Raw genomic sequence first — 15,136 nt, forward strand, 5'->3', positions numbered from 1 at the left:
AATGGAAAGGGCTTTTAATTTTAGTCTTCAAGATTTAAATTACGACCCTGGCCAGGCTCTCCATCAGACTCTTAACCTGTCCCCCAAAACCTACCCAGCACATTACAACGGGGCCCCCGCCTGCATCAATACCGGGTCAGGAGAAGGCAGATGGTGTCTGTGCTTCTCAGCTTCTGCCGGCACAAGCTCCCTTCCCTACCTCTCCCTGGGAGAGCTCTGGAAGACTCCAACAAAGAGCTCCAGCTTGTATCAACACCCTGACGGGGAAAAGACAGAAGGTCACCGAGAGCCACCAAGCAAACAGTCCTGTCGTAAAGGCGGGTCCTGCCTGGTGTGTGTGCGTGTGCGTGCGAGTGCTCTGGTGTTCAGAGAAAGGTACAGGCACCCAAACAGATCTGCGTGACACAGACTGACCACCGTGATGGCTTCCTCCTGGCACCATGTCCACACCTTGCACCCCCTTTTACCTTTGTGTGCGCTACAACGTGCCGTGTGCTCACGGGTCTGTCTCCCCTGCAAGAACGGATGTTTACTGAGGGGAAGACAGCCTATATGAATCGATCTGTACCCTCGGCATTGCTCCGGTCACGGAAGAAGTACTTATCAGGTATCTGTTGCACCGAAGTCCCTTAGTCGCACACTGTGCACGTTTTCTGTTAATACATCTTAAAACTGACATTAACACTTTTTAGCAACCACAAAATATGAGTGTCCCCAGTGCACTTTTCTTAACCAGGGTTTGGGCACATGAAAAACTATCAAGTAAAATTTTGTCCATCCTTATCCGATCAATCTTCATGAGCTCCAAAGCACCGCTTTTTATTATGTGATCCCAGGACACATTGGGGCTTCCAATTCATCATCCTCAGTGATGGTGTACTAAGTGATCCATAAAGATCATTCTGATCCTGGACTCCAATTTTTATTACCTAATGAATTTGCTAAAAGGATATAAAGATACTGTCAAGGGTCCTTCTAAATTCATTTTTCTGTCTACCACAGACCCAGCCACTGCCCACAATGAGTTTCGCACCTAGATAAAACTCTATGGGCTGGGCCCCTTCTCAGACCACAGGACCGAAGGAGGCCAGCTCGCCTCTGTCTGTGCTCTCTACCACCTCACCGGTACCTTTTCCGTGGGCCCCCATTCTCCCCCTCCCCACCCCTCTGCTGACTACATCTGCATCTTCTCAACCCCAGACCGGAGATCCACATGGACCCCGAAGGCTGCATGATGGCCACCAGGCCAATCAGCAGTCCTGGATCCCTGTCCAGCATCCTTGCCCTCCTCCTCTCCCGGGTCACAGGCAGGACTGAGGGGACACAGGAAGCCATGCACAACTACCTGCCACAAATTAGGGCCCCACACCTTTACCTGGGGTGCTGCTTTTGTCCAGCAATAGAAACCAGTTGCATGTGATTTCATCCTTGGCTTCTAAAACAATACCCCACTCCTCCAGTACCTCTATTTATGCTCCAGTCTCTCTTCCCAACTCTCCTTCACTGCACGCTACTCAAAGCTCTCTTCCTGGTTACATGTCTTTCTACCTTCTTCTACAAGAAGCTAATGCTCTGCCCTTCATGCCACGTCTCCACGGCCCCCAGTGGGGTAGCTGATCCACACCCCAAGCTAACATGTTTCAAGCCGACGTCACCATCTTCGCTGAGTGGCTAGCCAGGCTCCGGCTGCCCATCTCCAGCAGGGATGCTAGCCAGCACCTCCCCCCAGGCTCCTGGTCTGATGGAGGACATCACCTCTGACTCATGAGTCACCGCGGAGGCAGCTCCTGCAGGACTTGATGCAAAGGAGCCCTGTGAGCGCTGCCTTCTCCTCGTCCGTCTCAAGTATGCCGAAGTCACCAAGCCCGGCTGCTTCCTGTCTGGGCCTCGTGTGCACGGCAACATCCTGAATCCAAACCTCCACCTCGAGTCCAGGGCCGCGCCCCTCCCTCCTGCCCAAACTCCCATCCCTACCCGGCCCGTCCTGCTACTGCTCCCAGACCAGTTGTACCTATAGGACTGAAAGGATTTTAATTTTGTTTGCTTTTCTGTGTTTTCTAAACGTCCTAATGTAAGTATGTGTAATGCAAAATTAAATATATAAGAAAAAAGAAAAGCAGCATCCTACTGGCTACTTTAGGGAGCTCAAACCCCAACACCTGGTTTCAGTCATGTTCCTCACCACCTGCCCCCCTGCACCGCGAGAACATGCCTTTGTTCCCTGGCACCCACCCTCCCCTTCCATGTGGCTCTACACAAGCACACCCCGCCTTCCCCATTCGTGCTCTAACTCTGCCCACTCTTTCAGGCCCCTCAGGTCTGACATCTCCCCTCCCCACGGGCTTCTCAGACTCTGCCATCCACCTCGGGCCTGCTCTTGCAGACTCACACACTGGCATCGGGGCCACCGGATTTCGCACAGCACACAGCAGGTGGTGTTTGTACCATAACCTTTACAGAATGTGTCTTAAATAATAATCCGGTACATTTATTAAAACCTTTGTTAATGTGGGGCGCCTGGGTGCACAGCGGTTAAGCGTCTGCCTTCGGCTCAGGGCGTGGTCCCGGCGTTCTGGGATCGAGCCCCACATCAGGCTCTTCTGCTATGAGCCTGCTTCTTCCTCTCCCACTCCCCCTGCTTGTGTTCCCTCTCTCGCTGGCTGTCTCTATCTCTGTCAAATAAATAAAAATAAAATCTTTAAAAAAAAAAAAAAAAACTTTGTTAAATGTAACTATTGGTTTTTTCTAAGACTGAAAGTGTTCTCTAATGTTAAACTCAGTTAATATTTAATGATGTCTAATTACCAAATTTAAAACCCTGAAATCATCTTATACTCACGTTTATTTTTGATTTTCTTATTTCCCCAAGTCAGGTCTGCTAAATACCATGTCACTGTGACCTCAGTCCCTGAAAATACCTCAGGACCCCTGCCCCAGCTTCTTCCTCTCTCCTTCTCCCCTTCAACTTGCACTCTCCAGATAGTGGGATCCAAACCTCTGAACCCACACAGCCAATAAATGAAAATATGAAATGCAAAATTCACACTTTAGCCAAAAGACATCGTGTTTATACATTAAGGAACAATAATGTCTTCATGTTTAAAACCTTTCTGATATTTATTGTACGTTTGGAACATACAGAGAAGTATAAGGGACCAAGGAAAGGCACACAGAGCCACAGCACCATCATTAAAAGGTTTTCACTTTGGCCAACTTCGAAGATCATTATCGTTATATATGTTTATAGCACAGATGTGAACAACATTGAAAAATACAAATATCAACAAAATTCCTGTTCTGAAAAGGGGTTTTGAGCCAAGATTTCAAGGATCCCTATTAAATGAATGTAGCAAAAACAAAAAGAATTTTATAATCTTAAAGAACTTCAGGAATTTACACGAGATACAAACAAAAACAAAGCAACCCTCCCTGAGCTTGCCTACAGTGTGGCCAGGGAACGGAGACAGGGAGGCCGCTGGCACGAGAGCGCCTCCTGGCTTCAGGACTCCCAGCTCCCCTAATGCCTCCGACAGGCCCTTTCCTCAAGGCTGCCACAGGGACAGGGCCACGCTGCTCCTCACCAGGGTCACGGTGGGAGCAGGTCCACGAGGGCCTGTGGCCAGGCAGCCCCATGGATGCACCCTTTCCTATCCTCATGCTAAACACACCGCCCTATGCAACTGTCAAGTGAGTTCAAACAACACCCAGTGAATTCGTTATAATGGTTTTTTAAAGTTTGAGGGTTTTCTAGTTGGCAGTGCAGGGGACAAATACAATTAAAAATACTGAATATTCACTTTCCGACTACTTAGAATTCCTCACTGGTGATATTTTGGTCTCTCCTTTTGGATATTTCTCATATATTTTACTTGGTTACTGTAACACAGCACATACTGTTAATGGCCTGCCTTTTTTCCCCATGGAAAGACTTGACCATCTCTTTCCATATTTTCATTAAGCATAACTCAAACCTGGCTCCGTAGTTAGGCTATCATGTAAATGCACAGAACAGGTTTCTGAACCAGTTCCAAACACAGGATGATCCCATTTTTTTCCAATTTTACCCTATTCTACATAATGCTCTGCTGACACCTTTACCCATCAATCTGCCCTTATTTCTACCAGTTCGGGACAAATTTCTAAACATAAGAGACCTGCAGGGGAGAATAAAAGGAGTATTTTAGGGCTCTCGATTTGGCAACTTTTTTTTTTTTTTTTTTTAGAAAACAGCCGCACCAATGTGCACTGCCACCGCCAGGGAGGGGGAGCCTGTCTGCAAGATTGTCAGCACCCAACACTCGGTCACAAACTCGAGAGTGGACAGTCTCATCTCAGTGCTATGAAAACATTCACGTCTTGGGTATTAAAGTATGTCGAATGTTTTACCACACTTGTTATTTGTAATTCCTCTTCATAAAAAGTTTTCATTTCTCTGCCTTATCTACTGAGGTTTTATTTTTCTTATTAATCTGAACCTTTATTAAAAAAAATTCTTTGCCTTTATGACTGAATTTTTGACATCTTAATTTCATTTTTACTAGTCTTTCATATTCGAACTCTGTATCTTTGTAATGCTTTAGATTAGAAAGATCATTTCCACCCATTAAAACTTTATACCTTAAAACTAAGCATGAATAGTTAATTATAAATGTGTCATAAGGTCACACTGAATATAGTTACTTAGTAAAGAGCTTCTGTAAAACTGTTTTATCAATAGGTCATAAATCCAATCTTATAAAAACTCAGAACTATTACGTGTGAATACCACTGACAGGTGGTAATCATGCTTACCTGGGAGAGGCAGGCAGTGATTCCAAAAAAAATTTGACATGACTCTGGAGAAAAACCATTTACTCTGTTTGATAGTTATTAAGATTCCAATTAAATGAGATTAGTGCACCTGCATTTCCCTAAGACATCCTATCTGCCCGTTTGAACATGACCCACTCCCGCCCTCCCACTGGATCCATGTAGGAAAAAGACAGGCTGACCGAAGAGTGAGACGGGCAGACTGGAGAAAGGAGCAGCTAACAGCACAGAAAGAACAGGGAGGTCGTGTGAAGCACACTTTCAGACCCAGCATCTCCACTGACTTCGTCAATGAAGTGGGCACAGCACTCTCACAGGGAAAACCTCTGACCTCTGAAAGCTAGCTCACTGCACACACACACACACGCACTTACATACATACACGGCACAGCCTTTAGTTTAAAAGCAGGTGAAAAGTCTCAGGTGTATTTCAGAAGCAAACATTAAGGGAACTTCTGTGGTATGGCAGAGAATCTTCCACAGAAGAACCCGAATTCTAGTCTTATCACCACCACCAGCTCTATGAACTTGGGCAAGACCAACTCTGAGCTTCAGTTTTCCCTTTGTGAAAACAAGAGTCAGAAAACATAATTACCAACCCCCCCCCAGCTCTAAAGCTCTGATCTGTAAAATTCACTCAGAAGAGCTTACTGTGTGCCGGACACTGGGTCTATGGCTGCAGCAAGCGGACACGGCCTCTGGGTGCCTGCACTCTGCAGTCTACTCAAAGCAAACACAACTTTTTGAAGAATTTGGAGTGTCTACAGTTCAAAATGGGTTAAAGTATGACTTTGCTCTTCCTACAGGATACCCACTGATACGTGAATTGAGAGAAACAGACCGGACTGAAAATCCCGCTGCCACCTGGAAGCCTCTCGCACAGCCCTGCGGAGAAACCTGAGAGAGACCTGAGCCTGCGTGACTGCGCTGTGCTCTGCAGCCCCCAACGTCACGCCCTCGGCCCCACCCCCCACCACCGGTTTCCGTCCTCCTACCTGCCCCCAAGGATTTCCTACATCCAAAGACTTGGGGCCACCTGAACAAAGGCAAATCCGGCGCTGTCCGCCCGTGTGCGGGCTGCTCTGGGACAGGAAACTAAGGACTGTGGGGCAATGGCAGCTTAAGGGATCTTGTGGGAGAATAAATGACCTAGTGCAGGAAGACCCAACCTCTCGTCCTCAAAATTACCCCTCTCTCTCCCCGGCTTTTTCCCCTGTGCTTATAAAGACTACAACAACTCCCAAGAAACCAAAAGAATGAAAACTAAAACAAAACAGGAACGGATTTCCTTTAACTCTTTAGATTATGAGGAATCTTGGAACTTCTGAGTTGGAGAGGCTAAAGTTCTGCACATCCTCCAAGAACTGCTTACAGGGGCGCCTGGGTGGCACAGCGGTTAAGCGTCTGCCTTCAGCTCAGGGCGTGATCCCGGAGTTATGGGATCGAGCCCCACATCAGGCTCCTCCGCTGTGGGCCTGCTTCTTCCTCTCCCACTCCCCCTGCTTGTGTTCCCTCTCTCGCTGGCTGTCTCTATCTCTGTTAAATAAATAAATAAAATCTTTAAAAAAAAAAAAAAAAAAAGAACTGCTTACAAAGGGATGTTTTCTGTTTATTTGAGGCCAACCTATAAATATTTAATATAAAAAGATTCCCTCCATCTGCATCAGTTCAGTAAGTAAAAATGCATTCACAGGAACTGCCTGGCACAGCTGCAAAACAAAACAGGGAAAGGACATCATCCCTGCCGGAGTCTGCAATGTTACCATCATGGTGGTACCAGGTACCCCTAAGAGAAGGGATCCCCACAAGCAGGCTACACGTGAAGTGACCGTCCAGTGAAGCTCCACGCTGCCAGCCGGAAACAGAAGCCGGGAGGCTCAGGACACTGAGCAGCAGCCGGACATCTCCCAAAGGTGGGGGAACTGTGCTCTGGAGCCACGCTCAAGACCGAGGCGAGGGACACCGGCGGCATGGGACGGAGCTCCATGACGGCAGCGACGAGATCTTCGTGACCGCTCTGGTTTTAGTACCCAGCCCACAGCAGGTGTCAACACCTGTGTTAAATACACCTTTTATCCAACCTATCAAAAACAACAATGCACAAAACTAAGGATGGTCTGCCGCTCTCTGCCCGTCTACTCCTTAAATAACTCGCGATTTGGTTCAGATACACTAGCAATTTCAGAAATACTCCACCTAACTGGACATCACAAAAGTGGTCTGTTCCAGAGACAAGAAAACTGAGGTCCAGAGAAGCGGACTGCCCAAGATCATAAAGCCCAGGCCCAGAACTGAGCTCGTGCCCCAGGTTCCAGCCCAGAGATGCTCCGCCACGGCTGGTGCCCCTCCCACCAGGGGCAATGACAAGCAGCAGGTACATAAAGTCTGACACAGAATGGAAAACAGTAGCGACAGAGAATGCACACACATGAACTGCCCTAACTAACGAATCCACTCGGTTACCCTGTCAGCCTTAAACCCAGATTCCCTCCTCCTTTCCCCAAAAAGGATACGGCAGAAGAGCTCCACACTGAACGGACAAAATCACCCAAGATGGCTGAAAAAGAAAATAAGAACTCAAATTAAAAAATATTTTCAAACTTTATAATCAAAATGACATTATTTCATCAGCATTGCTCCTAGAAATTATAAGCTGTTTTAACAGATTACAAAGCACCCAGATCATGAGAATTCAAGTAGTAAAAAAAATACCACAGTTATTAATACTCAAGGTGAAAAGCTGAATTATAGAATGAAGCACTACCAGATATTTTTAAAAATTATTACATACAGAAATTTAAATTCTAGGTGTACACACTTACTACTGCTTAAGCGTCTAGGCTAGCTGGAGACTGTCCTAAGGACAGGGACCTAACAGCCATCCCCACTCCCTCCTCACTCCCTCCCCATCCCAGGTACATCAGCAGCTCCCTGGTTCCTGTCTTCAATCTTGAAATCCAACCAAGTGTAAATTCATGAGTGTTTTCAGTAAACCCCAATAGACAGAACATTTGTAAACCATGAAAAGTATCTCTGGTAATTTTTTACAACTTCCAAAATTCAGATTCATTATAAAATCGTAGCTTAATTACTACCTTTTGGAGTAATTTATATTTTTAAAAAATTATCTTAGATTTCTACATTTAATTTTTAAAGTTACATTCAACTACATATTACCCCATTTAGCCGACTGAAAAGTCCAGAAACTTTAACCCACTGAAAGGTACATACGTACTTATTATTCGTGCATAAATTTATTCATCAAGTATTTATCGAGAATCTATTTTGTGCCAGAGATGGTGCAAGGACTGCGAACAGACGCGTGAAGGGGAGAAGTGTGGTCTCTGCTCTCTGACCCCTCGTGCTGCAGCCTTGTGACCCTCACCGATATTCCGGTCTTGTCACCCAGACCTTAAAATGACTCTAGAAAACCAAACCCCCTCATCATTTTCCAGGTGACACCAACAATGTTTCAGCCTCAGTTTGTAACAGTGCGTCTTCTGTGGACAGGATGTAGGAATACTGGGTATTTTAAAAAACCGCAAGACTAGCCGTACTTGGGATCGTCGTTTCACCACGATCGGGTGACTTTGCCGAGCGCGCTAACTTGCTGCACGAAGTGCCCTGCGCTGCAAGACAGCACTTCACACTTCTATCCGTGCCTTCCACCCAACGCGTCTTCACATTTCTTTGACAACCCAGGGCAAACTTTGGTTAAATCAAGGGGGCTGGCCAGCATGATGAACTGCTACTGGCTCCGACTCTTCCGCAATCAACATCATCCCGTGGGCCGAGCTTTATTCTCCACCCAGAGACACCCAGAGCCCTGCGGAGATCCTTGGCTGCATGGCTTAGCACCAAGCTGCTTTCCAGAAACCAGCATTTATACTTATCCCTTCCCCTAGAGTGCAGGACGATTTTTGGAGCCTGGGGCAATGCACTGTGACAGCATTCGGGCAGGTGAAAGTGCGACTTTTCTCAAGACACTGGGAGAGGTGCTTCTGAGCAGAGGAGTGTGACCACGGAAGGAAGCTGACACTCTGGAAACGTACCCCTTCCAACTATCATGCAGCACACACCCTGGGAAGTGTCCCTTTGCGAACCTGGGGGTTGGGGCAAGTATAGGTAACCCTGTTTAAGGATTTAGGGCTAGTCATAATGTCCATGCAGAGTAGACCCACCCTCAGACCCTCATTCAGAGGGTGTAGATAAAATAATGCCAAGTCAGTAGAACACACCAATAATAATAAAGCAGAAATGGAGAACTAGAAAAGCATAGTAACAAGAATTATTTATCGCAAAGGCCAATAACAATATATAAAAATAAGCCAACTGTAAGTCAGCATAATTAACGTTTCCAACGATGCCCTAAGGCCACCAAGAAAAATATTTCCATTAAAAAAATTATTCTGTAAGTTTTGGTGCCTAAAGATGCAAGTTTCAAACATCTATACAAACCAAATACATAAATAATAAACTGTCACCATGCATTCAGATGCCTTATTTTTAAAATGCAGTTGTCAAATTTAGTAAGCTAAAGGCCAAGGGATCTGCGCTTATGGAACCAGGCCTCTGCCTCCATCAGCTGAGCTCAGACTAAGAACTTGAGGGCCTAGCAGCATCATCTTGGGGTGCACACGAACTGCTGGGTCAGCTCTGACAAATTCCATCATCCTGTCATGTGGCACTGTAGTCCCTGGACAGGACAGGCACTGCCACAAATCACAAGCAGCCTGGAGCTGTGAAGTACATGAAAGATGAGTGTGCCTCAAGCTAACACAGCCGAAGGGGAAGTGCAGGACAGGGGTCTACTAAGCTAGATTGGCGAAACGGTGATAATTACAGAAGCTACATAATAGGTATTTTATGCAGCCTTATTACAGCCTGACTTTTCCAGAAATACAACATGTAAAATGAAGACGACTGTTTTTTTTAGCTCAGAATTCTAGCAAGGACTGATCACCATTCTGAAATGTTACCGCCCAGCTGGCGACCGTGCCCGTGAGCTTAGGGGACCAGTCCACATCTGCGGCACTCACTTTACATCGGACCAGTCCCAGAGGCTCACCTCCCTACCCCATCCTCCATGGACTTGTGCCCAAGGATTTACACACTGAAATACACATTACTGGTTTTTTTTTTCCTCCTTTACATTTCAGTTTGGGCAATTTATACATAAGTATATGTGTACATACAGGTTTTAAATTACGTAATGTTCTCTTACATATAAATAAAGGAATGGTAAAGGCGGTATTACAAAGTGCTTGCTGAGAAATGGGATTTGAGCATCACAAGACTTAAGAACCACTGCTCTAAATGGTCTGGCAACAATGACCTTAGTCCCCAACATTTGTTACTAAGGCTGCCCTTTTCAGGTTCACTCTACAACCTGCATAATCTAGGGGAAGTCACTGTCTTGAGACAAGGGGCCCCAGGCAGCTGAGGCGGGCAGAGATACTGTCCCCACAGCCAAGGAAGAATGGAAGCAAACCAGAGTCAAAAGCGGGGTCCCAGGGAGGTAAGTACACGAGCCCACAGTCCAGCACCTGTCACAAGCCTGTCTCTCTCACCAGTGGGGTCAGGTGAAGCGAGCAGGGACCTGTTCATGGTCGGGCTTTATGAGGGAGCTGGCTGTGCCGAAACAAGAGGTCCGGGGTAGCAATATGACCACCGCATGGCGTCGCTGCAAATTAAAGTCACTCTGACTGACATGGCCTTCTCTGCAGAGTCTGGTTTTTGAGAACCTTCTCATGAGACAGATCTGCTTTCAGGTTTATTTTCAAAAATCAGGTTCCTAAGCCTGCAAGGCAATTTCAGACCTGGGTACTGATGAGGTGCAGATTTCCCAGCGGCCAGCCAGCTTCTTGGCACCCCAAACTTACAGGCAATCTTTCCTAACTCCTAGCCTCTCTTGTTATTAAACCATAGTAATTTTCGTACTGATTTTCAGGCAAAGTTTGATAGCACGCACGCACGCGCGCGCACACACACACACACACACACACACACAAAAAAGCAGTAGTGGAACTGAACTATTTTAAAACAAACATATAACACCTATGATTAGGAAAAAATTGAAGGACCAAAACTAGAAAATTACATTTCAAAACATGCATTTAACATCAGTCAACTCAACTACGAGCAGCAAGGGAACAGCCCAGTGTGTAGATCAACAAACTGTGAACAAGTCACCCACCAGCTGAGGCCCCCACTTTCTAGAACAAACCACCCAGCGTCGGCTAGACAGCGGTACCACTGATGGCCACCGGCTGGACAGTGGGACAAACAGTCACCATGACCACTGTCGGAGAGCAGTTAAACAGCACAGCAAATGGGGGACAGGACTCCCTCCAACATGACTAGCTGGAAATTAAGACCCCTTGCCACAGTGGGGATGGAAAGGAGACCCTGCAGGAGTCACGTCCTGACAGGACTCCGCCTGCCTGGGGGGAGCACACTTCCTCAGGAGTCCCCAGCGCCCGTCGCTGTACGTGGACACACCCATTTCCAGGACACGTCCCTGGCTCTCTACAGGGCCAGAGGGGGAGGGGCAGAGAGGAACCGGGCCATGCCACAGCAGGCGCATGAGTGACCGATCAGTTACCTGCAATGTACAGAAACCTGGCCACAGGATGACTTGCCGCGACGGGCCTCGCGCTGTGGTAGGTTAGTGACGTGTCAGAAGAGCTCTGTTCACCTAGCAGCTTCCCATACAAAACAGTACTTGGGCAAACACTGAGTTACAGTAAGACTTTACACTGATTTCAAGACACATGATCAAGTGTATAAAATTAATGAGACTTACTACTGACCTTAACCACAGGTAAATCAAAGACTTCCCGAGCTTCTCCAACCTCAGGATTGTCCCCGTCCTCCGAAATTATGTGTGAGGCTAGAGCGTTGTAGGACACTTCCTTGGCTTTCCCAGCTTTGAGAAGCTGGATAACCTTCAAAAAACCACACAAATTAAAATGAAAAACACCGCATTTCATTCTTGATTTACACAAAGTGTTGTGAACAATGAAATTTCTAATAAAAACACACCATGTTCACAACACAGATTTAATAACCTTTTGCTCTGACTCATATGCCATCAAACATTTGAGGACAGTAGAAAGCAGATCCTGATCCACTGACCAAGGAAGCATGGAGGCTGTGAGCCAGGTACCAGGCAGTGTCTCTGCCTTGAAAACAGAAGGTCTGACAGACAACATTCCAGTGCTGAGACGGGGGCCCAGGCTCAAACTTCAAGGCTCAGAGACAGGTAGTTTTGCCACAAATGGGGAAGTTTCTAAAAGAGGAACTAGATGAGCAGAATCCCGATGAACTTACGGAGTTAGTGAGACAAGAACGCATGCACTGTCGGGGGGAGAGCAGCATTCGACACTGGACAGGTGACAGGGTCAGACTGTCACGTGCTATGCAAAAGTGTTTGTATTTTATTCTCATACAGAAGTGTCTTCTGGAGCGATGCAAGGGTTTTAAGCAGGGAAATGGCATGACCAGATTTTGCCAAAAGATTATGGTCAGTGCAAGAAGAACGGACTAAGCTTGAGACAACTGCAGCAGTCCCGGGGAAAGCAGCAAGTAACTGACCCAAGGACTGTCACTAGGGACAGGAAGAAGAAAGAAGTGAGAACGCACAGGACTCGGTGCCTAGGAGGGGCAGGAGTGCAAGAGAGAGTGCTGGGGCCACAACAGTAGCATGCACGGAGGAGGTTACAAGTGCAGAGGTAGGGAAGCAAGAAAAGTACTTTGGTTTGGGGCACATCCTCCCAATGCCAGGTGGATAGTCTAGGAAAAGACATCAATGGTATCTGGAAGACGTGGGCCCCAACCAGATGGTGAGTCAATAGTGGCCGAAGTTCTAAGAGTGAGGCCCCCAGGTGCACAGTGGTAAGTGAATCGGAGGCTACTCACCTGCCAGAGACTTCAGGGACAGGTGGAGGTGAGCACAGAGCCCGAAGAGCCCAGGGATGCACCACATATGAAGGTGACCTGACACCCATGTAGCTCAATTTACCCACAAGTTGGGTAAGTTTTTTCAGAATGTTTTATTGACCAACCAGAGATGGCAACTGGAGCCAATGCTAAGTATTTAATAAGTGAAAAAACAGTGGTTGTAGCCACGTCACTTCCACTTTCCTCCCTTCACCTCCAAGCACCTTTAGTTTCCACATCCACTCAACCTGACCCACAGAATATGGCGCCCTCCTCCTAGCTACCCTCCAGTCTGCATTTCCAACCCTACTGCCTGTTTTAGGAGTCTTGAGACTTCAATCTCTCCCCTTCCACCCACGAACAATGACGTTCCCACTGATCCTCACACGCGTGCACACAGGCACACGTGCTCACACACCCAGGCCCCTTCTCCGCCTCCTCTTGCTGAAAAATCGCTTGGAACAACAGACCAACCTATCTTCATTTTCTCACCTCCTGCTCAATCTTCACCCACCGTCGCCTGCATTTTCTACAACTTTACTTCATGGACTGAAAGATGCCCAAACCATGGGCTTCTTTCCAGGCTCCATACGACTGAATCTGTCTTACTAGATTTAGCTCACGTCACTCTGCACCAGGTGTACTGGTCATCCTGGTGTACCCCAAATATATCAACGCCTCCATTCCTCAGCACACACGCTCCTCCTCACCCTCTTACCTTCTGCGTACAGATCAAGAAGTTCAGTGCTGCCTCTCCCTAGGCACCCCAGCAGAAAAGTCTGTCCTTGCTGCACCTACCACCCTACACCGTAATGTCTTCAGGTGTGCTCCCCACCCCTCAGCAATGATGGGACCTCAAGGAGGGGTATCAGGTTCCATTCATCTTCAGATTACCTCTGCCATCTAGGCCACCACCTAAACGGGTACTAGATGTTCAATATACGTGAACTTTCTGAATCCATATTTATAAGATTCAGGGAATCAATGTTCTGGCTCTAAATCGTTTAGAAAATATACTGTTTCACATCAAAGTGGTTTGCCAAGGACAGTTTTAAGCACTTAGATTTGACTCATAGTTGAGCAAATATGGTTCCGATTCAGCTTGTTCCAGGTTTTAAGTAACATTTGGTTCAAGTCCCTCATAAGAGCCAAAGTCCTAAAATGAAATAAAGAGAGTAGGAAGGAGGTGGGGGAGAAGGATGGAGAGTGAAAGACAGGAAAATTATCAATACTGGAAAAAGCTGCCCCGTTAAGAGGCGCTCATCATGATCACTCTGGGCTCAACACCTGTGTATCTTTAGATTCAAGGCTCAGTCTCTTCACCCTGTAATTACAGTAGAAAAAGGATCCACCTTGGGGGTCATGCAAGGGACTTAGTTTAGTTTACTAAGATACCAAGAGACCAGCCTCTAGAAGGCCAAGACCAATCAGCCTTCCACAATTCCTTCCATGCCAAACAACATTACCGGTGGAACATCTGTATCCACTCTGGAGGACTGATGTCTAATCACCTGGCTCTGCATTCCCTCGCCTCCACGCTTAGCACTCACAGCAAATGAGACACCCCAGGTAAACTGAACTGCACAAACTTTAATAAAGGGAACACTGTGAGGATTCACCTGAAAAAGATATTCAACTAAGATTCGCTTCCACGGTGGAAGAGTAACACTCTGACGTTTAAACAGAAGTATCATTTAAACTTAGGAAAAAAACCCACAAGATCCTCTGGCATGAGCCTGTTAAATGTTTACAGTAATGGTGCTACCCGGGTATCTTCCACGTTTACCATTTAATCCCCCCAGCTAGGAAAATCAAAGAATGGGAATTCGCGGTGGCAAACAGCGCCTTGCACACGACTGAGGCTGCCCAACCCCGACGTGTGAGCCCCGGCGGCCGCCGCAGGGGCGGTTCTCCAAGCCTCAGCAGCCTGGACCTGGGGTTCCCAGCTGAGCTTCACCCTGTCCACTCTCGGAACCCAAACCCACGGCTGGGCGGCAAGAAGGATGCTCCCAGTCCGAATTTGCCCCAGAAAGGGGCAAAGTGGCAGCTGGCTGAAGTGGCAGGCTTGGGGGACTTACCACATGAGGCAGAACGCCGGTCCCCCACCAGGCGGAGGTCGGCGACAATCCGTGCTAGGGCCGAGGCATGGTCCCCCACCCCCATGCTCTCTCCTCCTCTCTGGTCAGAAAGTAGCCCCGTCTCCACGTCTTCCCCTCCCCGAGCTCACCCTCCAGGTGCCGTCCCCGCTGATGGTCCCAGTATTGCACGACCCAGATATCCGTCTCTGCCTTCACGCTCCCCGAAATCTTGGGTCCTGAAGACTCCCCCGCTCCAGCCTCCCGGCCGCGCGTTTCGCCGACCACCCCCACGTGCCCTCCCTCTCCTC

General features: G+C 47.5%; 1 protein-coding gene across 1 annotated transcript in view; it reads right to left on the minus strand.

The window, feature by feature from the left end:
- The window catches only part of PAXIP1 (PAX interacting protein 1), a 48,333-nt gene extending 33,382 nt beyond the window's left edge, over nucleotides 1-14,951 (minus strand). Inside the window, exons 1-4 of the mRNA XM_034649903.1 lie at nucleotides 14,217-14,951; nucleotides 11,622-11,756; nucleotides 7,323-7,366; nucleotides 4,792-4,855 (exon numbers count right to left, since the gene is read on the minus strand). Of these exons, the coding sequence (XP_034505794.1) occupies nucleotides 4,792-4,855; nucleotides 7,323-7,366; nucleotides 11,622-11,756; nucleotides 14,217-14,444 (471 nt within the window). The 5' untranslated portion in view covers nucleotides 14,445-14,951. The remainder of the gene's footprint in view (nucleotides 1-4,791; nucleotides 4,856-7,322; nucleotides 7,367-11,621; nucleotides 11,757-14,216) is intronic.
- Between the last annotated feature and the right edge of the window lie 185 nt (nucleotides 14,952-15,136).

Source organism: Ailuropoda melanoleuca, chromosome 1, assembly GCF_002007445.2.
Source record: "Ailuropoda melanoleuca isolate Jingjing chromosome 1, ASM200744v2, whole genome shotgun sequence".
NCBI lineage: Eukaryota > Metazoa > Chordata > Mammalia > Carnivora > Ursidae > Ailuropoda > Ailuropoda melanoleuca.